This window comes from Dromaius novaehollandiae, chromosome 13, assembly GCF_036370855.1.
Source record: "Dromaius novaehollandiae isolate bDroNov1 chromosome 13, bDroNov1.hap1, whole genome shotgun sequence".
NCBI classification, from domain to species: Eukaryota; Metazoa; Chordata; class Aves; order Casuariiformes; family Dromaiidae; genus Dromaius; species Dromaius novaehollandiae.
This window is the reverse complement of record NC_088110.1, coordinates 14,462,562-14,490,042: the sequence shown is the minus strand read 5'-3', so window position 1 is coordinate 14,490,042 and position 27,481 is coordinate 14,462,562. Positions and strand designations below refer to the sequence as shown.

Genomic DNA, 27,481 nt, shown 5'->3' with positions numbered 1-27,481 from the left:
TGAAGCTTTTGGTGAAATCCCTTCTATCATCATTCATGAACTCTCATTTCCTCTGTTACCTCATATATTGGAGTACACAGTGTAAAGAACTATCCTTTTCCTAAATCGGCATGAATGCACAGCTGGGCTGAATGCCCTGGCAATCTTCATACAGCAGCCCAGCACGCTGGCTGCCGAACAAGAAATGCCCAGGAACACTGAGGACCTTTGGATGCTGATATTTAGATCTCTCTTTACCTGGACTGAAAGTAGGAGCAGCAGCAGTGTCACTCTGCTCCTGCTGTCTTAACTTATCTGCATCTCTCTGGTAGGCTTTCCTGGCTGGAGGCAGCTTCTGGATATGGTGGTGTGTCCTCCTCTGCCTGTAGTTGTACATGCTCAAGTTTTAACTGTCGTCAGTCTTTTTTGCGCCTGCTCACTACTGCACCAGTGCTAGAAATGACCACTCTTCCACAAATAGGCTGAACTATCAGTGTGACCACTTTTAATCTGTTCCTGGCAAAATGAGCCAAGTTATTAAGCAGTTTAAATTGAAAGGTCTGGTTGACTTGGCTCTTTGGGCTGAAGTGGGGTCAGGAGCAGTCGCAGTCTGGCAGATTTGAGAGGATGGGCTCGGGGATGTCAGAGATGGTATCCATGGTCAGAGGGTGGTGGCAAGCAGCAGGAGGTAGGTATGAAATGATACCCACAAAATCAACATAAAGGCAGCTGTAAGAGGTGGTGTGTCCACAACCTCAGTGGGACATTCAGATGCTGAGCAGGGGAGGGTGAGGAGGACGAGGAAGGAACTTTATTGACACGTCTTTCCCTCCCAGAATGCTTCATTTCCAGTGGCGCTGTCCTTTATCCTCAGCTCTACATGCCTTCTTGCTTTGATAATCCTAAGCATGCCAAGGTGCTTTTAGAAGTTGGATTTACCTCTGTCTCCCCCCTTTTTTGTTGTCAATAATTCCGTTGCTATAGTTATTTGCACAGTCCCCTCTCCTCCTGCTTCTAGCTGTGGTTTTGAGCTTGGGCATGACGCTTGAGCAGTCAGCTGAGCTCTGAATCATGGACAAAGCAACTCAAAGCACCACAGACGATAGAGTAGCCCACAGGAACTACGTGGTCTTCCCAGTTTATTGCCTAGGTGGCAAAAGATCTTTTTTATAAAAGCTAAGTGAGAGGTGTGAATCATCCTGTAACTGCCACACGCTAGATCAAGAAGTAGAGAAATGAATGAATATTTGTAAACCAAGTGTCAGTGTAACCGAAATATTGCACAGAATAGGCCTATGATGTGCCTTGTGCTGTGGTGAGGTGCCATGGCAGAATCAGATATCTGCACAAAAGAAAGTTATGCAGAGGCATGCCGGCTGTGGCCAAGGCAGGATGAACTCTGGGTAGATAGTGTCAGTAATTTCATGGTTCAGAGCAGTAATTTCACATACTGTATGAAGCAAGAAGCATTTGCTGCACTAGCTTCAGGCTTTCACTTGTGTGATTGGGTGGATCTCCTTTAACAGTAACAAAAGCCTTCCAGTTTCCAACAGCTGCTAATCAGAACTAATACCATCTCCCATGACATCTTCCACTCTGCTGTGCTTGACCTGTAGCTGTCATGGTTTAATTCACCAGCCTAGACATTCTCTGGGCTTACAGCTGCTAAAATAAAGGGTCAGGGAGGGTGACGTTTCAGAGTCATTTCTACAGCCTGGTAGCCTTCAAAGTTCTCACCCATCATCTTTATTGTATCTACATTTCAAACCTGGAAAGGTTCCAGCAAAACAGAGCTGCCCATGTATTTAACGAAGCAAATCAGAATAAGCTAAGGCTGAGCCCTGCTGATCTGCTGGATACACCGATTCCTTCATGTATATAAAGTTCAACTCCTGTGTCCTGATAAGAAAAGCCCTTCCTGGAACTGGTTCCAGCAACTCTCTTCATGGCTATGACCTGTCCCAGCAGCTTTGTCCTATGCAAGCCTCAAGTTGGTTAAGCAATAGGCTGAATGGAGGCATTGAAAACTTTTCCAGGAGCTGGAGGTAGAACATGGAGCTTGCTTAGGCTTTTGTAAATTCATCCGTAACTCCAATTTTCTCAATAAGCTCTACATGCACGCCCCTTCTGTAAATTAGTTGAGTAAAATCTCCTGTAAGAGGCAGACACTGTACTGGTGGAGATCCTTTGAAGTTAGTCAGTAAGTATCTCAAGGGTTTACATAGCTTATTGGTGGGATTTTTACCCTCTTTCCATCATGAGAATGGCAAGGGTAGGGGAAATCTTGATAAATTTTAGCGATGACAGTATAAAATATACTAGTACGCAGCCTGGTTCTAGTCTTGCCTTGCTTACTGAATCACTACTTGCTTACTAAATCACTACTGTGATTTATGCTAGGTGTTGGGATGGCCTTTGTGCAGTTTAACTGGCTCTCATCTCCTGCACAGTTGCTGCAGAGCATGTGTGGTTACTGCCATAAAGGACTGTGCAAACCGGGGGTCTGCTGCTGAATGGGGTCAGGCCTCTGCTGGGCAGCGAGGCGTCACGGTTCCAGGCACGGATGGGCTGTGGCTTGGAAGGGGAGTTTAAAATTTTTACCTGAGATCATTTTCTGTACTTCTCAGTCTCTGTCATTTTCAAGCTTAGTTCAAGTTATGTATCTTCTGATCTTCCCTCTGTGAGAGAAGGCAATAGAGGTAGCTTAATCAGGCAGTTCCTCCATCATATTTTTTACCTGTCACAAAAAGACTTAGGTTGATTCTTCGTGCAACTGTTACCATATATCCAATCGCTATGTTGCTGCTGAATGTGTCCAGAATATATTTACTTTTTAACATATGTATATCATTTTTTTTACATTGAATATTCAAGTCTTGAAAAATTTGCCAGCTGTCTGACAGCTGATAAATTATAACCTTCCAGCAAGAGCTACCTTTGCTGGCAAAGAGCTGGGTGAACTGCACCAGCAGAGTTTCCAGAAGTGCAGTCTGCCTCCCTCCCTCATCCTCCCCAGCTGCTGGGAAAAGGCTCTGCCCTACATCTTGTGTAGGTACCTTGTTTTTTCTATCAGTCTTTGACTGGAAGATGATGTGTGTATTTGAAGATCCCTCCTTCTCTGTTGGAAGGAAGGAAGGAAGCATTTTTTTCTCCTGAAGTCACCTCACAACATCCTAGTTGCTGCAATCCAGGATGTCTGCACAGTAGCTGCTGTTAGCAGCAGAGAGGTGCGGCAGCCTAGAGCTCAGTGCAGCAGTGATGCCTCCGTATTTACGCAGCTTCGTGGGAGAGTTTTTTTAAAGCTAGTAGTAACATCCTGTTTAAAACTTGCTCAGGTATGAGGTCTCAAGCTGTAGGCATTGCAGCTCAGAGTTGGAAAACATCTGATGTCCTTTAGCTGCAAGATTTAGTGCAGTCCCTCCACAGTCGTTCTGTTTTCAATGGTCAGCCTCTGTTGCCCCAATTAGAATTCTCTGAGGTGAATTAAAGGTTCCTTCCTCCTTTATTCTTACTGCTTCATGGCTGTATATTCTCATTTCCCTGCCCCAACACCTTGACTAGGCCAAAGGTGTCGAAAAGCCTATTGTGGATGTTTATGGAGACAGTCTTTTCCTATGCGAGAGAAGAAAAGAGGATTTTGTAGTAGCCAGTGAAGCGCACCCAACCTTTTCCCAACATTGCAACATGAATAGAACCACAGAGGCAGGGATTCAGCTGTGCCATGTGTTAGTTGTTAAGTCTAGCTTTACCGTAACTCATGATGACAGGGCATGGTTGTTTCCTACTGGAGGCAGCATGTAGCAGTTACCCTAGGGAGATATGGTGCAATGGTAAGACAGTAAAGCTGCAGCTCATCCTTGATCTGTGGCATACTGTCAAATTAAAGAGTGAGGTAGCCAGATTTGCCTTCTGATTCATACAGCTGCTTCTCGTTGAAGTTAAGAGACCATATGTTGCCATTTTCCTTGTATTTGTGCTAAGCTGTTGACTTTGGGTTAAGTGAGGGTGGTTTCAGTCTCAGGCTGAGCTTTACGTGTGTCTGAGAATGATGTTTGACCAAAAGGCTACTCATACTTCTGCCAGCCCTTGAAATGCATTGCTAAAAGCAGGGTGCTAGTACTGTACTCGTGCATACACCATTTAACCTGAGCTTACTGCCTTTGTACTAATTCTGAGGTACCCGGAGGAGTCAGTACAAAGTACCAGTCTGCAACCTGCATGGTCAGAAGAATATTGTGAAGGCTTGCCAAGGTAAAGATCATTCCATAATTGGATATTGAGGTCCCAATGTGAACTTCTTCTAACACACAGGCTACTATAGGGAACTCTTACAGGTGTGTTATGGCAGGCTGAGCAAAAATCACATAGCTTTAGTGTCCTCTCTAGTTTGTTGATGGTACCTTTGCTCATGATACTGCATTGTCCTTTTGTCTCTTGAGTGTGGATCAAAATTATTGAATATGTCAGAAAATATTGTCTGGGCTGATAACAATTTGGTCCTATTTTTCCTGGTGCTTAAATCAGCATCTTGCTAATGCATGTGTTACCCAGAGAGCGTTGCTGTGTTGTCATACAGTGTCGGAAGGCTTGTCCAGTTTGTATGCAGAGATGCCCTTTTAACTGAAGCCGTTAAGCTCGAAGCATTGGACTCGTTAAGGGGTGGGGGAGCACTGGCAAAGTTCTGCAGCTAACGCCAGTAGGGAGTCCCAGGGAGTTCCTTCTTTTTCTAGAGTTATTTTTGTTGATTGTCTTTTGCTGAGGTCCACAGAGCACGTGTTTGTTCAGTCTCTACTCTCGTGTTCAGTTAAACATTGTGTAAGGACACAAATATCACTTTACCACGCTGCTATACTGTGCTTCTGCCGAGCCATCTGTTCATCAAACTTTAGGTGTATGCAACATCTTTTCTTGGTAAAAAGAGATACCAGGTGTTTAGGAAAACCTCATGACCGGGGTGGAAATGCAGTAGCTGATGTGTTAAAGAACTAGAGGTGTGTATGTTGTCTGCTTACAATTTCTCTTTAGAGACCAATGGCCCCAAACCTCAGTGCTGCTGAGGGTACTTTGCACCACTCTGCCAGTACAGAGCAGCCCAAGGGCTGGAGCTAGATACTTGATGAACCTTGTCTCCTGAGGGAGGGCCACAGAATGACGGCGGTGCCCAGCCTGTGGGTCTGTGCACCTGCCTCGTTCTTAGTGAGGCTGTGAGAAAAGAGAGCTACTTTAGTAAATTAGAGTAGAAGCAAAGGAATGGATCTAAGGTGAGGCTAGAACCTAATGGACCTCTTTCTGTTTCACCCAGAGCTGTCAAGAAACTGCTGCACCTGCAGAAGATCCTGCCCTAATATCTTGAACAGAGGTGCTGGGAGAGGCAGAGTATTGTTTAAAGAGTGAAAAAGTCTCTTGGAGTGAAGTGTCAGAAATGAGACATGCTTGCTCTGTAACAAAACATTCTTCATAGGCGATTTAACAAGAATTGGAATTAAACCTGGAAAAAAAAAAAAAAAAAAGAAGGTGATGTAGCTGTTATGCCAAAGCTTTCACAAGCTCACAGTGTGCAGTCTGGGCTCTGACTGGTGGAAAACCAGACCTGAACGGTCATGTAGTCAGTGCTTTTTCTAGGCAGTTATGAGCTCATGCTCTACTCACACCACAGCTGCATATATGTTTTCCAAAATACACTTTTGAAATTATATATATGCCTTTTTAGAATGCTAATCATCTCTGTGGTCATTCATTCCTGGAGTTAATGACCAGTTTTTTAGAGAAAATAAGTTAACAAACTGACAGCTGCTCATAACGAGTCACTTGCTGGAGAGGCCAGTGTAAGTTTTAACATCCACAGTAAATCCTCCTTTTGCTTCTGATAGTCCAGTGAAGCAATGGGCGAAGAAATCAGACAGTAACTTCATCTGTCAAAGTGGTTCATGGCTATAGTAGATTTGTTCATGAGACCGTATAGAGAAGAATATCAGAAGGTCCTAGGCTGTGGATTTCTGCTCTCCTTTGAGCAAAATGAAGCAGAAATGGGAAAAAGTAGCGCTCTCAGTGTAACTTCACAGTCAAACTTTCAATAGCCGTCAGTCCTAGGCGCACAGATGGCGTGAAAAGATGGGCAAGAAGGGTGCAGATAGCTGGGGAACTCTAAAAGGGTTCTGGCTCCACTACCAAGAGTAAATCAAAATACTAAGGCTTGGGGCTAAAGTAACAGATTGCTCATTCCCAAAGCGAATGCCATGTTCTCCGCTGTACGTGCAACCCCTTCTGCTCACAAAGCCGTGAGGGACTGCCGTTGCTTTAGAGCTCATAGCATGCACTGGGGCAGAGTGCAGGTTTGTGGGTTGTTCTCGCTGCTCTGGCAGCGGTTCTGCCATTGCTGGGAGCTGCTGCTGCCAGGCTGGCTGAGCCGGCTGCGTTTTCAGATCGGAATGGCCACAGTGATCAATAGCTATCTTTCATCAGCAATTAACCATTAACTCATGGCAAATAGCAGCCCTTTTTCATAACCTTTGGTTACAAATAAATAAATAGACATAACATTTCAGGAACCTTGACTAAGGCAACAGATATTCTGAAATTTCAATTTCCTGTATCAGAACTTGTCTAATGACCAACATTTTCTTAATATTTTGTTTGCAGTGAACTGATGGATTTATCTGACATCTGGTTTGGTAATACAGGTTTAACTTGGGACACTGGTATTTGATGACATTGAAGTGATAGTTCCTGCTTCACTGAAATATGGAAATTGGGTTCTGGAAATCTAGTATTAATAGAATTATATTTTTTTAATTATTGTTACACTTAATTGACAAATATTCTCATGGTCCAAAATTGCAGCATTATGCTAGTATAGTGAGATAGGTGAATAAAAGACTGATCTCCTCATATCTGAAATGAGGGAGTCCATAAAAGGTAGAAATGCCAAGAAACCCAAGATCTGTGAAAGGTCTTTCGATGTCAGTATTTGATTAGTAACATAGGGAGGTCTCTTCTCCTCCCTACCCCCCAACCCCCAATAACTTTTTTTAGCTTGAGAGTATCACATTTAAGCTGATCAAACTACGCAGCCCATACAGAAGATTGTGAATGCTGAAGCATGTTGGTTTCAGAGATGGATTTTAGAATATGTCTTGAACAGCTTGGGAGCCAGAGATATTCATGGGTGTCACGTTGTCTACAGCTGTTTTCTCATTGAAAGCCCAGGCTAAATCTCAGCAGTTTTACTGGATATTGCTCTTTTGCTAGCTTTACCAATGTCCTTACAGTTACCCGTCAGAAGCAAATGGCATTTCTTTCTCTGTAGTGTGGCAGTTTAGGATAATTCACATACTAGAAATGTGTAAAATCAAGCAAAAGCAAATTGAGACACCAAGTGCTTTGTTAGCTTAGCTTTGTTTTTTCTGCTACTCAGGTTTCTGCCCATTCATAATAGGCTACTTTTCCCCAAAGCAGCTCGTATTTGTGTTTTCTGTGCATTTGTCATAGGTGTGTATGTATGTGTATATACAATTTTCACAGTACAACAGGGGAAGACTGGATGGTTAAAGCCCGATTTTGTAGTTCTTGATACCTTCTAGGTATACTAGGAGTTTTGTTGGTACTAATAATCAGTGCTAAGCTTGTGCATACGTTTGTAGAAGCAGGATTCAAACAGCACGTAGATAGCTTCATTACAGGGTTGAGTGAGGCAAAAATCCTAATTTTTGCTTTCTTCTGTAGTATTTTCAAAATCACACAGCCTCATCTTGAGGTATACTATACAACTACAGTCAGGTGGAGACCAATGGGCACCTCAGAAGAACGCAGAATAAATGGTTCTGAGTATATGAAAAAGGACAGAGGTTCTCCAGCGCTTCATTTCCCGTTCGCAGGGCTACAGAAGCAGAGCGATTGTTGAATTATCTGTCTGCCAAGGCTTGCGTTTGGAGGGGTGATGCACAGATAGAAACGAATACACGGACAAAAATATTTTTACAGCTATGATTAGGAGGAAAAAACTAAAAAAACCCGCCTCTCTGTAGAGCTTACTGAAATCATGACCTTTCTTGTGACTCTGCTCCATGTGACAGTGAGGATCAATTCCTGACCCCCTGAAGCAAAACTGCCAATGGGAATTTTTGCCCTTAGACCATAAGGAAGGTAGAAGACTTGCTTTTCTGTTTTTTTAAAGTTGCCAGATTATGTTTCTGAGGTTACATACTATTCAGGGAAAGTTAAATAGTTATTAAATATGAATGACAGACCCGTTTTTGCTGTGCTGCATGGTTTCTACCATGGACTAACGCTGTTGGTGTATTGCTTGCGTTACTGGAGAGTGGCAAGGAAAAGAAATCCTTTCTTTCTTGACCTAATTGCTGTGTTGTCAGTCATTATTGAATGTAATGTGGTGGAACACTTAGCTGTGATGGTCTCACTAAGTTATTTCTTGGGCAAACTGAATTATTTTCAGAGATCATTTGGCTTTCGTGGTCTCTCTCATTTCACCTGCCTCCCTGGGACTTCTGTCTTTAGCCAGCCTCAGTCTCCATGCTTTATTTCGGTTGATTTCCATGTGTTTGTCTCACTCAAGCTGCCTGCTGCCAACCTTGGTACTTGAATCTACTCAGGTTGACTAGCTCATTGATTTAGGGCCTGAGGGGGGAATAGCAAGTGCTTAAGACGCAGTGGCCAGGAGCTGCTTTTAGGAGTTGCAGAGGAGTCTAACGTTCAGTCTCTTTCTTCCTCCTAGGTATCTGTATAAAATGTGGAAAAGGTGTGTATGGAGCGAGCCAGGCTTGCCAAGCAATGGGTAACCTCTATCATACCAACTGCTTCACATGCTGCTCTTGTGGTAAGTCAGATCTACCATAGCCTTATTAAGTGGCTTCCTTCTGTAATATATATTCCTTTAGCATCTAGTGTGCAAAGTGAGACCTCATCTTGCTGGTTTCCTGAGGCAGAATTCCCATGCAAGGCTCCAGCCTCAAAAGTTGTTTTTTATTTGCCATCTGTAAGTGTTCAATGTTGTTTTCTTAAGCAACAGCCCAGAAAAGTAGTATTTGGTTGTTTTAAGGACTGCATTTTCAAAATGGCTTCAATCTGGCCTTTATAAGCACTACATACTTTAAATCAGTTGTGTTTATGGAACTGTAATGTGCCTTTATCATTTTTACAGAAAAACGATAAAAGTTGTGCAGTCAGAAGCATGCTTTCTTTCACTTTCTGTGTACAAATGCAAGTCCAGTCCAGCATGTATATTTGTCACTTCTGTGTACACATAGTGCTCAAAAATTGTTTGTTTATGTTTGAACGTGATAAGAACAGGTAGAAACTGCAAGTCAAAACATCAAAGTATTACAATATTTTATTTCTGTAGAGGAAAACTCTGTAGGTAAATCACTGGCTCCTCCTTGCTGCTCTCAGGACCTGTTTAGAATTATGTTTAAATCTGAATGTGTGTAGAAGTGATGTATTCTCTGTGTGATTCAGGGGAAGTTGTGGCTTTGCCAGGGAAAACATAGGACTTGGAGAACTGAGGGCAGCACTTTCAAAGTGTTTGCCCTAAGTCAGACATTGTGAACTGGAGTTGGAAACCTAAGTGTCTTGTCTGTTAGTGCTGAGGGTTCACAGGTTCCCACCAAGTCCAAGGCAACTATCGGAGCTTGTTTTCAGGAGTCAGGTAATTTTTATTGATATACATGTGGATTTATGTTCCTAATGCATGAGAATATTGACCTGGGTGTCAAAAATCTTGTTGTGATATATATATATCTTTTTCTAATATATATATATATGCAGCAAAAGATTTACTCTCAGCAGAATATGCTGAGTGTAGATTGTTTATAGAAGGGATTAATTAAGGATTAGAAAAAGAGTAAAAAACTATTGGAATAGAACCAAGTGACTTTGTAATGAAAAGACCATTGTAAAATTCACTTGTGAAAGAAATTTTTTTTTTCTCCTGAGGTTTGTACACATAGATAAATGTTTGGTTAAAGAAACCTACAACCTGAATATAGAATTTAGTAACCTTTATAAGTCACTCTAGACCATTATCAGGTTCTAGAACAAACTTGTCTCAAATCTTACGGGATCGTTCTCATGACTCCACTCTGACAGTGAATGAGCAGCTATTTGTTGGCTGCCAGAGTGAATGAAATGCTCCAGCATCCTGCTTAGCAGAGGATTACAGAATATGATATTGGATAATATCTATCCACTCATCGTCAACATTAACCTAACCTAATTGCATGGGTGAATTCCAGCTTCCTCTGTGAGGCACTTTTTTGGTTTTTGTTTTTTTTTTTTTAAGTAGTCAGGATGCATGTTTGTTACTGCAAGGGTCTGTACACAGGTCGCTCTGTTCCTGAGAAGAATGTATAAAGGCCGAGGAATGTATTTTAACAGCAAAACACAATTCCAACTTATTCACAAGCACAACAAGCTTTTCGAACTGTTCTGGGGACACGTGTGGCCAGTGTACATCTAGCAGGAGGTGACTTCAAGCGTGTTCTTTCAAAACGAATTTTTTGCCCCACCTCATGGTGCTGGTGGAGTTTCATGATTCACACAACTTTCCGTGAGTCACAAATACACACTCTAGGAAACAATGCTCCGTGTCTTCTGAGCTTCTTTTGTATTGTTCTCAGGCTGGAGAGCCCAGCTATCATGTCAGGAGGTTTTGCAAGCAAGAAGCCCTTGGATTTCCTTCTGTCTGCAACCTCTGATACAATCCCATTAAAAGGAAGCCAGCTGTGTGCAGCCCAGAAAGTGTGCAATCTTTCTTATGGTAGGCACTGAAAAGGTGGACAGGCTGTTGATATAACAGTAACAGCTCTACGTGCAGGTGAAATACTTGATCAAAACTTAGGTTCAGTTGCAGGCAATAGTGAGCTAATAGCAGAGCTATTCCTCTGAACTCAGCTCCTAACTAGTATCACACTGAACACAGCCAGTGAGGGGATGTTACTTAAACTCTTCAGCTTCACACTTTGCTTGGTGCAGTGTGGTCTTTGGAATTGCTTCTGAAAACAAGAATGATTCAGGCTAATGCCTGAGGAAAAAGACTAGTGGATCCAGATCTTGGGAACAAGGCATGCAAGTCATATCTATCATGATTGCATCCTGGAGTGTGCTGCTGAGAAGGGTTTGCAGGACATCTTGTACAAGCAACTGAACGTGAACTTCTCACAGTACTTCAATTTATGAGTAAGGAGTTAATTTTACTTTAAATGTGACATTGGTGAGACCCATGCCAGAATATTGCACTCTAGTTTTGCTGCCCAGCATTAAAAACAATGAGGAAAAAACGGAGAGGGTCCAAAATGAGTTATGCAGGTGACTAAAGGCTGGAGAAAAGCTTATCATGAGCCCAGTGTATTTTGGGTATCAGAAGGAATGGCAGGGGGGTTGATTGGAGTGCAAATGCTTTTACTAGGAAACAGCATTAGAAAGTGGTGTTTTGTGTACTGGAGAAGAACACAAGAGGTCTCTTGTAGAGGCTGGAACAACACAATTCAGATGGGAAATCAAAGTCAATTTGTATACAGTGAGGGTGAATAACTGCTAGAACAAAGTAGCAAGAGAAGTGGCGAATTCTCCATTCCTCATTATTTTAAAATAAAGACCAAATGTCTCTCTGGAAGGTGGCTTAAGTTGAGCCAAACTTTTGGACTCAGTACATAGGTAACCGGGTGAACCTGTTAATGACCTGTGTTAGGCAAGAGGTCACATCGTATGAACCAGTACTCCTTCTGGACGTTACACTCTGAAGCCTTGACAGGAGAGTAGAGAAATACATTGGTGCCTTGGCATAAAACGCTTCTTACGCACTTGTGTCTACTTTAAAATAAAGTAAGAAGAAAAGTTTATCCTTCTTTTTTCCTTCCCCCCCCCCCCTTAAATAACAGGAATGATCTAAATTCCTCTCCAGCAGATACCAGTCTCAGTTTCATCTCAGCATCTCAGAGCTTTGCTCTTTCAGTTAATTTTTGTTGTTTCTTTGTGTAAATGCCAGTGCTTTATGTAACAGGCCATGGTCCTGAGACAGGCCTTTTTTCCTAGGTCAGATAATTCACTTCAGGTAAGGTAAAAGCCAAAGCTCTCTGATTTCTCTGGGATCAAATGGTTCACCATAGATCTTGATGCATAATCTCTCAGAGGAAAGAAAAATGAAGCTCGTGAGGATGTTTTTTAAATGAAGATTCAAATCTCCTCTCAGCTCCAACACCAGTGAAACCTCTTTTAGGCCTTGATACAGCAAAACACTTAGACGTGCTTAAATGCATTAAATTGCTCATATGTAAGCATGCTTTGCTGAATGAGGATCTTAAATAACAGAGCGATGAATTTAGCCAACAACATCCACTGTCCCTTCTGTTAAGTGTAAAATTTTAGTTTGGGCAAGAGTTCAGTTGTAGATTTTGCTTACCAAAGACAAGAGCAGAAAAATGTCCACCTGAAAAGCTCATCTAATCCCTCTTGGTAGTATTTCAGAGTATGACAGGATTTCTTGAAGGATAATTGTGGTAATGCCCAGTTCACTTGTGCACTCTAAGTGCAGGTGATCGGCTGCAGGAATTAATGGCATCTGTTTGATACTTGTTACAGGAAGTAATTTACCAAGTGCCTCCAGGTTTCAGAGGGCAGGACGGTGCTCAAATCATAATGCCATCCACAGCATCTTTTCAGGCTGAAAATTTTAATCCAGTCGCAGTGACTGTAGAAACTGCAGTAAAATAAATCTTTACAATGAGGCATACCAATTTTTGTATTTATGTTACTTTTAGGGTGGTAGTAGATGTGCAGAAGATGAACTTTGCAGAACTAGGAGTTTCAAATCTCTGTGCTCTCGAACTGAGATGTATTTCCCCATAAAGACCTGGGACCCGTTCTGCTCTTTTACATAAAGGCAAATGTTTGAGCATTCCATTTGCCTTTAATCTGCACTTTAGCCACTGGTTTTAGGCACGGGAAATCACTGCAAGATCAATCAGAAGCCTGTAGCAAACGGTATAATCCCATAGGTATGCAGCTCATTTCTTACCTAGTGGTTATTGATCAGACTGGAATACTCGGGGGGGTTTCGTACCGCAGTTTCATTTGAGGGACAGCTTGCAAAGGCATCACGGTTCAGTTGGTTGCTGGCAGTACTGCTGCTGCCTCAGCACCAGCCTTTTTCCAGACTTTACAAAACTCCTTGCTGCAAGCCTCTCTAAAAGGAGGAGTATAGCGAAGGCTGGCAGCACAGTAATTCTAACAGGCCCAAGTGGGACAACCACGGCAGCAGTTAGTGTCACCCTGAAGACAGGAAGTGCAGTTCTGAATCAGCCCGTGCCTTTTAACTGCTTTAAAAGGAGAATGGGATTGTAGGTTTAGATGCAGCCTCCCTTTACGTTTGTATAGGATCTAGTAGACAACAGCGCTCTTCTGACTGAAGCCATTGAGTGCTACTGTACGTAAATGGCTATTAATAGGAAGTATGGCCATGTCCCTGCTTGTAGGGAGAAGTTTCTTGCGTCGCTGAAAATGCTCTTTTGCGTATTAGCTGCCCTGGGTTGAACCTTTGTTTGCTCTTGGTGGTAGTAAGGCACAGAACATCTTTAGGAAACTGCGTCCTTTTAGAGTATATTTATCAGCAATTGGCGAGTTTTTAAAATACCCAAATTCCCAGTGGAAGGTTCATTTTTAATTCATATTTGTTCTGTCCCCACAGCATATTTATAAGTTTAGTATGAGTCACACTGCATCCAGATTGCACATTGCCAGTACTTGCTTCTTAGCCTTACATTAAATTCTCTGTGAATGTGATGTTTATGTAGAATAAAGCAAAATTTAGTGTCAAATTTATGAGTTCTCTACTGTGTGTCCACATATAATATTAGTATTGGTAATCATAGTGATGTGTGTGTGTGTTAGCTTTTAACTCTTCAGTGCCTCGTGCCTGACTTTTAGGTGACTCAGTTGCAACTTCGGCCTCTGACTGTTCATCTGACTACGAGTGTTTCATGCGAGCTGTTCTGAGCATCACGGAGACGCAGTGAGAACATTTAAGGGCGAGGAACTAGTGAGCATTGCTTTGAGGGGTACGTTGCTGTGAAGTGGAAGTCTATTGGGTAGCTGATGTCCTTGCCCGCTTTCCCCTGTAGTTTTCTAACCACATGCCGTCAGTCCAGAGCAGACTGGAATTTGGGGATTTTTGGTCTGAAGTCCCGCCAGGGCCATTGGCTAGTACCTGGTGCTTAGGGCAGGGCGAGCAGGCAGGTGATTCAGTGCTGTGCATGGGGGAACAGTCCTTCCCGACCTCCACAGCCTGAAGCAGGAGATCTCGAGGCCCTGAACTTACATAACAACCGTTGTTTTTCATCTACTACTTAGACCCTGCATGCAGACTGTGTTCATGGCTACCTGAATGTTTGGTGGTTTCCAGGCCATAACTGGAGCTGGCAGTAAGTCCTGACATGCTCTGTCTGCGGCAGTTATTTGGAGGTATTATTCACTGGAGAAGGCAAGCGCTTTGGAGATGTGCAAGTCCAGTTAGGAAAAAGGACCAAAGGATTTACAAAGCAATAATCTTTTGGAGGCAGTCTCTTTTGGAGACTGCAGTTTATGTAGACTTGTAATTGAGATAAGTTGCAGCTTGCTACAGGAGTGCTGAATTTTGTCTGAGTTACTCAGCTTCTTTGGGATAAGTTACAGCCTGTGCTTACCTCCCTGCTTTTAGTTTTAACACCTATCAAGATGCACAGTTACAAACCATTTCAGGTGTGTTTGTAACTGCAGTCCTAGACATACCCGTTAATGCAGAGCTTGCTGAAGGGAAGGTGCTCACTTGAAAAAGAGGCGTTAGTATTGTAAAGGTGACAACTGCTTTCAGATAACTTTGGTTCACTTTGCACAAGATTCTGAACCCATGAGTAAGTGTCAGCAAAGGAATGTAATCTCGTTTCCTGGTAATTAAAAGTCAAACTTGGATACCAGCTTTTCTAAGGTCCCAAGTATCTTAGTGTACCTATTGGTGTAAAAATGTTTCCTTAATCTTGATCCACTGCTAATCTGATAATATTTCAGGCTTTGGAAAAATGAAAAAGGGTGGGAAAAGAGTAATCAGAAATGTTTGAGAGGGGACTGACACAGATGTTCCCCCAAATCTCCTTCATTTAGCATTTATTTAGTTGTTTTTATTCTTAGGATGCATTTAGCAGTCTGCTCTCTGATTGTATTGCTCTCCTGTGCTAGCTAAGCCCTAGTCACGCCATACTTGACTTCAGATAAATAGACCAGTCCATTGGTTGTGTCTCTTTTTACAGATGATACTGCTAGACATTGTCATGAAAGGTTCTCAATTCTGTGATTACTTTAAATCCTGTTCCAATACAGGACAGGGCCTGTTTTTTAAGGGTGACTCACCTGAGTGGTCCAGTCCTGGGCCCTGCCTTCCATGGGGAAGGTACCTCAGGTGCTCAAAAATAACCACGTGCTTAAAGTGGTTTGGTTAGGGGTCTTAATACTCAGTATCTCTCATTTTTGAGGGCTGACTTAGCAACTAGCATTCACAGATCTGAAGGCTGACCCCCAGGGAGAGGTGTTCTTGATAGGTAGCTAGCCAAAAGAGATAATGAAAACATTTCCATTCTCTGTTTTGGATTATCAGAAGGAAAATGATGAATAGTTGGCTGGTGGTTTCTCTCTGTCTCCTTGTTTCCCTGAAAGGTATTAATTGTGTTCTACTATTAATTATTCTGGCATTAAATGCATGGCTTTTGATGGTTATTTTAATTGGTGGGGGTTGCTCGGCAACTAATGATGGAAACTTTTCTCTCGGTTGATTGACTGACCCATAGATGTATTCCTCCCACAATATTTTTGTATTCTTAATGTAGAACCAATCATTGACAGTGCCTGTGATCCTTTCAGGGGCTGGAAAACACACAAAGTACAAAAAATATACTCTAATTAACAAGGTTTTTGCCCCTCTTTTATTTCTAAGAACTATGGTAAATATTAGAGAATATAATAATTTCCTTGCATAATTTTGTGTGTTTGCAATGCCATCTATTGTTTAGTGTAACAAGCTTTGCTAAAATCTCACTGTTCCCGTATCAGCATTTATTATCCTCAGCTCTTGATTCTCTTAGTTTGAAACTTACATCTCTTATAGTTTCTCCTTCTTTCCCTTCTACTCTCTTGTCCTCTTTCTTCCACTCCCTCCCTCATTTAAATGTTTTCTTGGAACACATCTCAGTTTCTCCAAGAGAAAAGATTTCCTTGTGCTGCAGTTGAGTTCATCTCCCCAAGGGGAAGAAATCCAGATAATCTAAAGCAGAATGCAGGCAAGTCACTTGACATTATCAGCCGATGTTTATGTTTCCGATTTCCAGGTTCTGTAATTTTTAAGTATTACCTAAAAACAAAGGGAAAAGTGGGCAGAGAAAAAGTGAAGAAAAAACAGATGAGAGGAGATGATTTTCTTGCTTCCTTTCATTTTTAATGATCTAAGTTTGTGCTATATGTTGTCCATATGTATTTTGCAAAATGCCCAGTCAAAGCTTTAGCGATGTCCTTGGCCCTTTACTCATCTGAGAACCAGTCCCCAGAAGGTCTCAGCTCCCTGAAACCATCTCTAATTTAATATACATCATTGTTCCCTCAACAATAAATCAACTCTGTCTCCACATATACCAGTTAATCAGTTTTGTCCTTCATCACTTCAGCACTCAGTAAATCAGTTCTTCCTTCCATAACCAATTAACCATTTCTCTCCTGGTTCCTATCCTAGCAAATATGGTCCTTGCATACACATCCATGTATGCAAATGTGTCCATGCTAATGTGTTTGGTCTACCCTCTAAATTTATATCTGTTGGATATTTCCTTGTCGTCTGAATCTCCGGCTTTCCTCTGTCCTACCCTTTGGATATGTGGACATCATCTCACCATTATTGCTCTGGAATGCCCCAAAGTGACTTTATCAGATAATTTTTTTTTCTACTGTGTTGGAGAGATTAGACTTCAGTTTGTCTCAGGTGCAACCTCTGTGAAGGGGAGACGAGCTTTCCATCTCCCTTGATTTGTTCTTCGTCCAAAGCTTTTGCTTTGGCTTTGCTTCTGCATGGACAATTTTTTGTTCTTCATTTCAGATGAGCACTAGAAGCTTCTTCAATAAAGATCCTAATTTAATTGTGTCAGTACCTCTTTCTCCAGAAGACAATCAGCTTGCCCCCTTTGGCTGAACCTTACTGTGCCCTGATCATTTCCCATTTTGACCAGCATTACTGCATGTGTTATGCTTTTCCTGGATCCCCGAGTTCCTAGGATTTAAAGACTCCAGATTGTTGGCAGCCCAACAAATCTTTTACCAAGGAGGCAAAGATAATATCCCTTTGCAACAGCGGAAGCTTCAGTGTGTCCTTTCTCACCAGCAAAGCTGTCCCCTTCTTTTCCAAACTTCCCATGTGTTCTTTCAACAGAACCATTTTCTAATTTTTTTTTCTCCCCTGTTATACCCTGTCCTGCTCTCTGTCACCAGTCTTGGCCTTCTTGCTGTCCCTTCTCCATGTCGCGCTCTCTGCTGAGGTAGCAGGATCTCTCCTCTTGCATGTCCGCATACCCATCTGTCACTTTTGTTCTGGAAATCCTGCCTAATTAGGACAGGATCTCTCAGTAAAATATTTTGTGAAGCTCTTAGCAAAGGACACATTGTGGAGTGAAAATGTGTTTTGATGCTTTACCTTAATCCTCATGTTCTCAAAGGACTCTCTTTTGCTTTGCACCTCATCCATGCCTCCTAGGTTACTAACTCATCCTTAATAATAATTCTTATTTACTACTTATTTCAAGGAACAGAAGTCTGTATGGCCTAAAAAGTCATCGATGTTCCAGACTAGAAAGCAGCCTAGGTTTTATCTTACAAAATAATTTTACCAATCAAAGGTTTACTCCCAAAAGATGTTTTTACTTCTTATGCATCTAGGAATGTTGTTTCCCAGAAGAACCTAGCCTTGTACAAAAAGAAAGAAACTTTACAAACACAAGAACTTTTATTTGTCTTCACATTTATAGAATAGATTAAACAGTAGAAGCACACCTGGCGTTATTGTCCCTGAGCATACAGTGATAATGGAGGCTTTTGCTGTTCTGTCTTTCAGGCTTCCTTCTGGTAGAGAGGGTATTAGCAAGCTTCATAGAAATTTGCAGCTGGAAGAATTAATGGATTGGTGGTTAAGAGGGGGTAGACCAGCCCAGTGAGTCAGGAGACCACGGTTTTATTCCAAACTCTGCTACAGACTTCCTGCGTAATCTTGGACAAATCACTTCAACTGTATGTCTGTCTTTGTCCATGCAGGAATAATTCTTCCCACCTACCTACCGCACATGGTTGATGCTATGCTGATTTCATTAATATTTTGAAAGGAACTTTGAGATCCTGGGATGGAAGTACTAGAGAAGAGTGTTAATTATTGTTTTATAATAAATAAATGCATTAGCTGGAGGAGATATTTGTAGTATCTGCCAGCCAAGCTATACAGCTGCTGCAGTATGCTACTGAAAATAATTATTTGCTCAAATAATGCATATGTACAGTTTATGAAGGACCATTTTGAGGATTATATGTCATTAAATACACAGACTAATGTAAGATTTTAAAAAGACTATTTTCCCAGCACCGCTCCCCAGAGCTCTTAGGGTCTGGGCCGCATGAATAACGTTCCCATTCCTCTGTCGAAGCTGAACGTTGTGTTTTTAATTTATTTTAAGTATCCAAGGAATGCTGTCTCCAGTATTTAGAGGACTCTAAATCGGATGTGAGACACAAATGCACCAGAGAAGCTTATCAGAGAAACAGGCTTGGCGCGAGGCCTACATAAACAACCATAAATTTTTTCTCATTTAAATGACGGGACTCTGGAGGATTGGCCAATTATAGCTGCAGTGGGCTGTCCTTGGGCACCAAAGAAAGTGCTTCAGTTGACCCCTGGTATTTGACATGAGCTGAATGTTCTGCTTGCTTATAAACTTACCATTATAAAATGACCAACTTGGTTCTGGTAAATTGACTTTTGCAGGTCAATTTCCAGAGTTATTTACCAGCAAGCAATACTGTCTCCCATCTTTTGACTTCTTGGAGAATTTTAGCTTGGTTATAACCCAGTTAGGGAAGAATCTCTCACTCCCACCATTCTTCTGTCTCTCTCCCTCAAAATACAGCGCAGGAAGAAAGACAGTAAATTTGATCTTAGCCAGGAAGTGCCCCCCACCTCCAATAAATATCTCATTTCCTGAAAATCTTGCCTGTGACCAGAACTTCTACTGGGACTTTTTAGATTTATCAGCACTAGTGGCCAAACCCAGTTTCAGTTACTGTCAAACTGTTCTTGACTTTGTAGGGAACAGCATCGGGTCTTAGTTCAGCATCAGGAGCCTGATCTGATCACACTGACATTAATGGCTTTATGGCATGATTTGCTCTACATCAGCCTGTTCCCTGTGCCTGTATGAAAAGTAGCTAATTTTGTAATGTAATTGTCTAATTTTGATTATGCCAGAAGTAATAGGGAATTGTTTTATGGTTTTACTGAGTAACTCCTAGTATTTTAGTAGAGTGAAGCCTCTGTGTGAGTGCCTTGTGTTGAACTGACATAAAATAAGAAATCTTCATGCTTGCAAACTCAGTCCCAATAAGGTACATTAAATACCTACTAGAAACAAACCTGAAGCAAAACCCCGTCACGGCCTCCTTCATGGCCAGCTTCCAGTCTGTATTCGGTACGCCTCCATTTATAAGATTATCAACTCCATTTGGCAGTTAGCAGGACGAATATCTGATTTAATGTGGCCAGTGTGCTTTGGCAGCCAAAAGAGATAACGTGATACGTGCTGTAGTGTCCGTGTGTGTCTCAGAGCTGCACTCCTTGCGTGCCCCAGGTGCCCGTCTGTTTCCAGCAGGCTCGAGCGCCTGAGGACTGGCTTCTCAGTGAACAGCGTTGAACGTTTGCCTGATACGTGGCCTCTTCTTCCTCTGCTCACAGGTGTTTAGTACTCAAGGAGCAGGTCCATTTCTTGGAATCCTGAAAAAGTCTCCCAATGCTGTTTTTGGGCGTGTTCAGGCCTGAAATGCTTTCCAGACCTAACATTCACCTTCCTTTGCTAATGAAACAACTGTCTGTCCTGTGTGCTGAAATGCCAAAGAGCTTTCCAGTTTCTCTGTGCCCCAGCTGATCACTGGGTCACACACAGCAGAGTGATAAGTGAAGTTCTAGGTCAATGTTTAGGTTGCCTTCAAGTTTAATTTGTGTGTGACATGACGAGAGAGACTTGGAAGCCTATGGGAGGCAGTAAGTTTTGCTCAAACGTGCCAAATGGTCTTCTGCTGTGTGGTTTTGCAAGTTCTCTTGTTCCCTTGTGCAGTTTGGGAGAAATGATTTTGGGGAGCGGAAGGTATAAGGGGGAGATTGTCGACAGAGTCGTGGCCTCTGAGATAGGGCTCAAACCCTGTGGTAGACTCAGTTGTTCATGCGGTTCCTGGGGTCTTGTGAAATCATTCCCCGAGTCGCCTGTGAGATCTCCTCTGCATTGTGGCGTTAGCAGCAGGCTCATGACAACAAGTTTTACGTTCCATAAATACTTTCCCTTCCTGCTGCCCGTATGTCACATAAAGTAAAGATGACATGGAGGCTCCGCAGTTGGACATCTGAAGAAAGGTTTCTTCTCCCACTGCTTTACACCCCATCCCACTGGGTTCTGTCTTTACAAGCTCTTTTCATCTGCGCACAAAAAATCCGTATTCCTTCCTCTCTTCTTCAAGGCCTCGTATAACCTCAGCCTCACCTACGTATCTGGTGTTACTGCTCCTTCCTCTGTGACTCAGCTGGCGGATCCCCAGCCCTGCCCTCCCCTGGCTGCTCCCTTTGCCCTCTCCTACCACCGCAGCTTTGTGCCTGAAGTCGGGCAACCTGCCTGCGCCCGGGAACGGGCTCCCCGCTGCGGAGCCGCCTTGCTCTCCTCCTCCTGGTGCTCGCAGGGACTGTGCCTTCTCTCTTTGCCTCCGCAGGTCATGCTCCTCCCTCTCCCCCCCTTCCCCAGTTGACTTTTCTTACCTAGAACGGTCAAGATTTGACTCCTGTTTGCTACACTCCGTGTGAACTTGTAGTGCATTTGGAATAACAGTAATAAAAGCAGATAATGAGTTAGACAACAAATAAGCAAAAATGTGGAGGAGAGAAACTTCTAAGATATCTCCTGTAAGAAGAAGTAAAATGATTAGTTACTGCTGACTTCTAGCCACACAACTAACTTGGTTGTTGTGGGTGATTGAAAAGTGCCCTGTGCATGTGCAGAATAAAGCCAATAACAGGAGGCCTGCCAGATCTTTTAACTGTACTTGTGCAGAGTGGAAGGCATCTGATTTAATATATATTTAAAAACAGGAATGGATTTTCAGTGCCTAGCAATATTTTTTGATTACTGATAGCTATGTCCAAATGGTCATCTATCAATGTATTTTAAAACACAAGTATGGCATGTTCCTAGTATTAAGTTGGATGTGGTCATATGACTTCAGTCACTTAATTCAGCTGGCTGCCTAGGTATCCCACACTGTCGCTCTTCCAAGTGAGTTGCCTGCAAAATTCTTCCTGGAAATGATGCAAATAATTTATTTGAGAAAGTCCATGGATTACTGACCTTAGGAACCACAGCAGTGTAAATTCAAACCTATGGAAACAATTTGCTGGATCAGTTTTAATAGCTCTTCTAGAAAAAGAGAAAAGAAAGTAGCTTAAAGAATACACAACCAGCAAAGACTTGTTTTGCTGTTCCAGTGAGTTACTTAACAAATGAGAATTTATGCACTTGGGGAGATGAGCGTAGAAATCGTCTACTTAAACTCTTAAGAAAGCACGGAGGTGAAAGCCAGAGATCATGTTTTCCAAGTCTTGTCTTTCAAAGAGGAAAAGATACTATTTTTTATTACCCTGGTTAAATTCTAGTAGCAGATCATCCCTGGCTTTACAACTGTTCTTTTTCAGGCCGTGCCGCATGGGGTGGGCTCAGGCAGAGCGGACAGTGGCTGACATTTCAGGAACTGCAGCGTTCAGATAGTGGTGGTGGTAATTTCGCGTTAAATACAGAGATGGCATGGGACAGGTGCTGTACAGTACCAGCATATTAAAACCTTGAGCAGGTTTCAGTGCTATACGTGCAAAGGTGAAAGTTGTCCTTGTATCAGTGAAATTCATGTAGCTGAATCTGTACAGTTTTGAATGATTAACTTCATGGTTATAGCAGCTAATGCATTTGATGTTTGTGGTTTGCTGCATAGCTGCCTTTTCAAATCTGTTGCTTTTCCATCTAGCCCAAAGTTTTGGGCTAGTGAATAGGATATAAGAAAAGAGAAAACCAGGGAAAATCAAAAGGAGGAGTAACCAACTTTGATATAAGCATGGCTGAAGGCAGAGGTTTTCATTGTCTTAGTCACCACTGGCTGTAGTGGTGAGCTGATGTCTCCTGCTGGGTAGGGAAGAGAGGAAGGAAGTGGATTTAGTGGAAAATTGATTGCATCTACTTGGGTTCTTTCCAGCTGAATCCTGAGTTAAGTACATTCATCCTGAACTAATCGTTGGGGAGAATTGGCCGAAATCTCACATACTTCTTAAAAGGAAAGCTAAGCATTAAAGGAACAATATCCTTATTGTACCTGAGTGCCAAGAGAAGTGAGTGTACTATCAGGAGTCCTATCTTTCAGCTCTTTGTTTTGGAAGTTGCTTGTGCCTTTAGTTCTAATATGACCTTGTCTAGAAAGGTGGAGGAAGCTGATAGGTCGGTGCACCAGAAAATATCAGGGATTTAAGTGCCTGAGCAAGCCCCAATTCATTTCAGTATTTCAGTAAAATTATATTTCTCAGTTGTATTTTAGCTACAGCAAAGCACGCGGGAATATCATCTAAAACATCTGAGATCATAGGTCGGGCTTTGCTTGAAATTACCCAGGGTAAATCTGGAGTAGCATTACTAGCGTCAGTATAATCGTTCCAAATTTACACCAGTGTGAACAGGAGAAAAGTTGTCTCTGTGCTGAGTTTTTTCAAACTTACTGCTAAATAATCTAAACCCAAAGAATGTGCTTCAGAACTTTCAGAATGTTTTAATGCTTTACCACCCTGAGAACATTTTAACTTTGTACCACTGTGCCCTATTATAAGCTTCTTAGCACTTCTGGTGCTGAGGGAGAATGCTTTCCAGCTCTCCAGAAGTGCTATAGTGGCTTCTCCAACTTTGACCAAGTCTCACATATTGCATAGGGCACAGCTGATCTGAGTAAATGGAACTGAAATATATTTATTGCAAATGTATTGAAAAGCTGTATAAGAGGCAACAAAAATGTTTCCCCTGTACCACAACTATGGAGGGAAACTTCTGCGTTTCAGGGCTATAAAATTCTATGCTGTAAAGGTCTTTAGGTCATCCATGAACGAAGCTGTTTATATTGATGCTAGATAGCTCTTCTCCTTGATAGCAGCTTATCTTGTGTGTGTAGGCAAATACAGAAACTTCTGTGTCCAAGATTTAAATAAACTCAGGGGTGAGGTGAAGGGGTGCACTTTACAAAAGCAGTCATAAATTAGCCACATATCCTTCTGACTGGCAGTATCCACCAGAAAGCCAGAGACGTGTTGTTTCTGGAGATTGTATGTAAACCCCCTTTCCAGATGGTGCTTCCATTATTGCATAAACAAAAATGTTTAAGCTACCATCTCTAGGCACTATGAATCTCAACAATCATCGTGGTTTTTGCTGCTCAGATTCATCTTGAGAGAATGAGAGTTGAGCATTGTGAGCTTGATTTCACAAACGGATGGGTGCCATTGATGGTGGCTGCTGAACGCTTTCTGGATGTAACTCAAATCAAGCATTGCCGTTGTGCTTAGGTTCGTCAGCAGCACCCTTTGAAGCTGTCTGCAGTGAGGTACTGACTCATATGATGCTACTGGGAGGAAGAAAGTAAGCTGTTCTTGTGCAAATCCATTCTTGTTTTTCTGAGACAACTTAGAAGATAGTTTAGGGAAATTGCTCATCTCCCTTGAGGCTCTCTTGCGTGTTGTCACAGGATTGGGCTGTGTCCACTCCTTTCGTTCAGCATACTCCTATATGTAAGGTATAGGAGAGAAAGTGGTGCTGCAGGTCGTAGTTCAGAGGTGATGTTCAGCTCTCTGTCTTGTTTCACCTTAGCAGCTCTTGGCCAGATGGATCTCTGATGGTGTACTTGAGAGCCCAGCTGAACCATGATTTTTAGTTGAGGCTGAACTTGAATGAAAAATGGATAATGACGTGGAAGAAAGAACTGGAAGCAATGGTGAAGTATCTGTATTGCCTTCAGTTGAAAGAGTTGACCTAACTTCTGCTGGCTAAGTTTGTCAGGTAGAGGCTCTGGTGGATTCCTGCCCCACTCTGAGTGCTCAGATAGCAGCAGGGATGGAATGTCTTTTTTTTTTTTTTCCATTAGTTTTACGGGAAGATCGTGACTTTTTCTTTTGGATGTATTCCCACAGAAATTATCTGCTATGTGGATTATAGCAGTTCTCTCTTCATGAAGGTTGCTCATCAGCTTCTGGTAGTACAGAACTTGGTGGCTTGCTCGTGTCTCCTGTAGGGAGACTGCGCATGGACTGCGAACTTTCTGAGTCAGGGACTGTCAGTTCCATTTATACATGTGTCCAGTTCTGTGTCATACACTGGAGACCTGATCATGGTTTCAAAGAGCTACTGGGAAAACAAACAAACAAACAGCTGTGCTTGTGGTCTATGTCCTGTTCATTTCCAGGTGTAGTTTGGGACTTTGACATATCAGGCTTGGACTTACAAAGCTCTTGTCTAGTCTGGTTGTGATGGCTGTAGAGACTGCCTCATTCTGTAGGATGCAGCAGCTGAGCGCAGCAGAGGTTTAAAACAAACAAAAGGGAGCGCTTCATACCATGCGTAATTAAATTGCGGAACCCACTGCCATAGGGACAGTGTGGAGGCCAAAAGTATAAATGAGCGCTTAGCGGAATTAGACAAATTAGAGAAGGATTGGTCCAGCAAGGCTATTAAACATAATAGTTCTGATGCAACCTGCAGTGCAGGAAGATGTTCAGTGCTGGCTGCTGGAAGCTGAGAGGTTATTCTTGGGAACACGTCACCCTGTGCAAGCCCTGTTTCTGGTGCTCTTTTCCATTAAGCTTTCACTCTTGGCCACAGTTGGAGACAGGATAACGAGCTAGATAGATCCTTGTTGTACCGTTACGGTGGTACTTACTGAAGCTTTTAAATAAAAAACACTCACCACATTTACATGGGTAGTAGCTAGCAAGGTTTTTTGGGAAGCTTGCATCCCATAGAGTTGGAAATACTTGGATTGGAATAGACTGCGGTTTCACAGGAGATATATTTGGTCACAGACTGGACTGGCGCTTGCACCCTATGGTAGCATGGTCGGACAAGTACTCTCTTAAACCAGGCTTACGGGCAGCAGCTGGAAAAGTTGAATTCTTTGCTGTTGACAAGCAAGATCGGTGCTGGGGCCATGAAAGCTTCCCACAGTGGAAGCTACCTTGAGGAAAGATCTATATCCTCTTCCCTCCAGCTTGCTGAGGCAAGAAGGCCTCTACTGGCTTTTACCCAGTGGTCGGTGTTGCTTTGCCCTTGTCCTTCATGTTTTTTGTATTTGTCCATAGAAAAAAATCCTAACTGGAGTACTTTTGGAGCTTTACTCTACATTTCCCTGTTAGTGTATCTGCTTGCTAGGTTATAAGGAAATATATTTTAAGATATATGTTAATATATATAGGCCTATAAATAGCTACTAGATCAGTGCAGGCTGTTGCATTTCTGTTTTTTAAATATATGTTTGGCTTATGTTTTATGAACTCCTTTTCAACATAAGTTCTTCTGTCAGAGCTCTGTGGAAATAATTTATGCCTTAACCCTGGAATTGATGGGTGGTATGAGATAGAATAAATACATAAGTGGGAGAGAAAGGAAACATCTGCCAAATTTTAACTTTTGCAAATTATATGGAAGCTTGAAAGTATCTGTGAAGTTTATAATACAGCCTGCACAGGAAAGCTTCGCCTGTGTATCCAAGGTCAGAGATCTCCTTGTCCCCGCAGCATTAAGTAACCTTTTGGTTAAATAACCTGACTGAAGAGTAGGAGGGAAAAGGAAGAGCGAATTCCACACTAGAATAAACATGGCACGGAGATTATGGATACCCGGCCAAAAAAGGTGGGGTTTTCCAGCAAGGTAACAAAAGATACTAGCCAGCTATCTACATAGTCTGGCTGGAGACGAGCAGTTGAAGTCAAGCAGCTAGGTTGGGGCAGGAATGTACCCTCCCCATCTCCTCCACCTAGCTCGGATTTTGCAGACTTCTGTGGCTGTGAACGCTGCAGAGCAGTTGTCAGAGGAAGACAGCTGTGGCACGTTACCTGCCTTGTTGCAAAAAAGCAAGGTTTCTTGGCAGCAAAGGCCTGATTTCTGGAGAGAAAGGTGTTTTCTTCAATGTGATAGCTAACACAAAATGCAAAATTCTAGAGAAGCTAATGAAGTTTGTCATTTTGACATCGTGGCAGCTTAAGGTAAACTACAGAGGAAAATCTGAAGTTTACCTTGAGCTACAAACATGTCAAAATGAAAAATTGCCTTGTTTTCACCTGGATTTTACCACATGTTAGCTAGCACATAGCAAAGATGGACATTTTTTCTAGTAAAGATAATATCTTGGGGCAGGTCTACAGTTTGTATAAATTGTCATGAATTCAGGGATGCTGTGATGATCTACACCAGCTGCAAATTCAACTTAATATAATCTATGATGTGCAGTATGAGGTGTAGAATACCATTATTTTGATGCGATAGCAACTTGCACACTGTTTGCTGCTGGAAAGGTTGCGCAGAGCAGAGAGCAATGCAGAGTCTGATTAGCGGCCCGTAAATGGAATTGAATAATTGTATTATACACGTGTACTTTTGTGAGTGGCCTAATAAGAGCTGGGCAAACAGTAATCAGAAAGAAAAACAGTTATCTACCATCTGCCTCTCTAGGAAAGATCAACTTGAGGTAGAGATAGAAAATGAACTCTGATTTTGTAGCTGCAATTAATTTGCAGAGAAAACCTTTTTTCGACATACAAATATGTTTTAGTACAGGAGCTTAAACTATGGAGGAATTTTACATTAGGATTTTAAAAATAATTTATTTTAAGTTATCACTCAGATTTTTATGCTTTCCGTGCATCGGTATTTTTTAAAAGTAAATCTCCTAATCTGTTAAAACTGTTCATTAATATCATATTATTTCTGTCTACCTGATGATAATATTTGATTAGAATTTGTTCACAGACTCTGAATACTCTTTCCTGAAAGAATCTATGTAAAGGGAGAAAACAATACACATCCTGTACTCCACCTTCATAGGCCTCTAGCATACGATGCCACCTTTTGTTTGCAAGAGTTTAAATTTCAAATAAAATCCCAGCATTCTTTTG

The 27,481-nt window shown here is 42.1% G+C and overlaps 1 protein-coding gene across 1 annotated transcript in view; it reads left to right on the top strand.

Annotated features, from left to right (window-relative positions):
* Nucleotides 1–27,481, top strand: part of WTIP (WT1 interacting protein) — a 91,484-nt gene that overhangs the window by 27,504 nt on the left and 36,499 nt on the right. Inside the window, exon 2 of the mRNA XM_026107608.2 lies at nt 8,711–8,812. Coding sequence (XP_025963393.2) covers nt 8,711–8,812 — 102 coding nt within the window. The remainder of the gene's footprint in view (nt 1–8,710; nt 8,813–27,481) is intronic.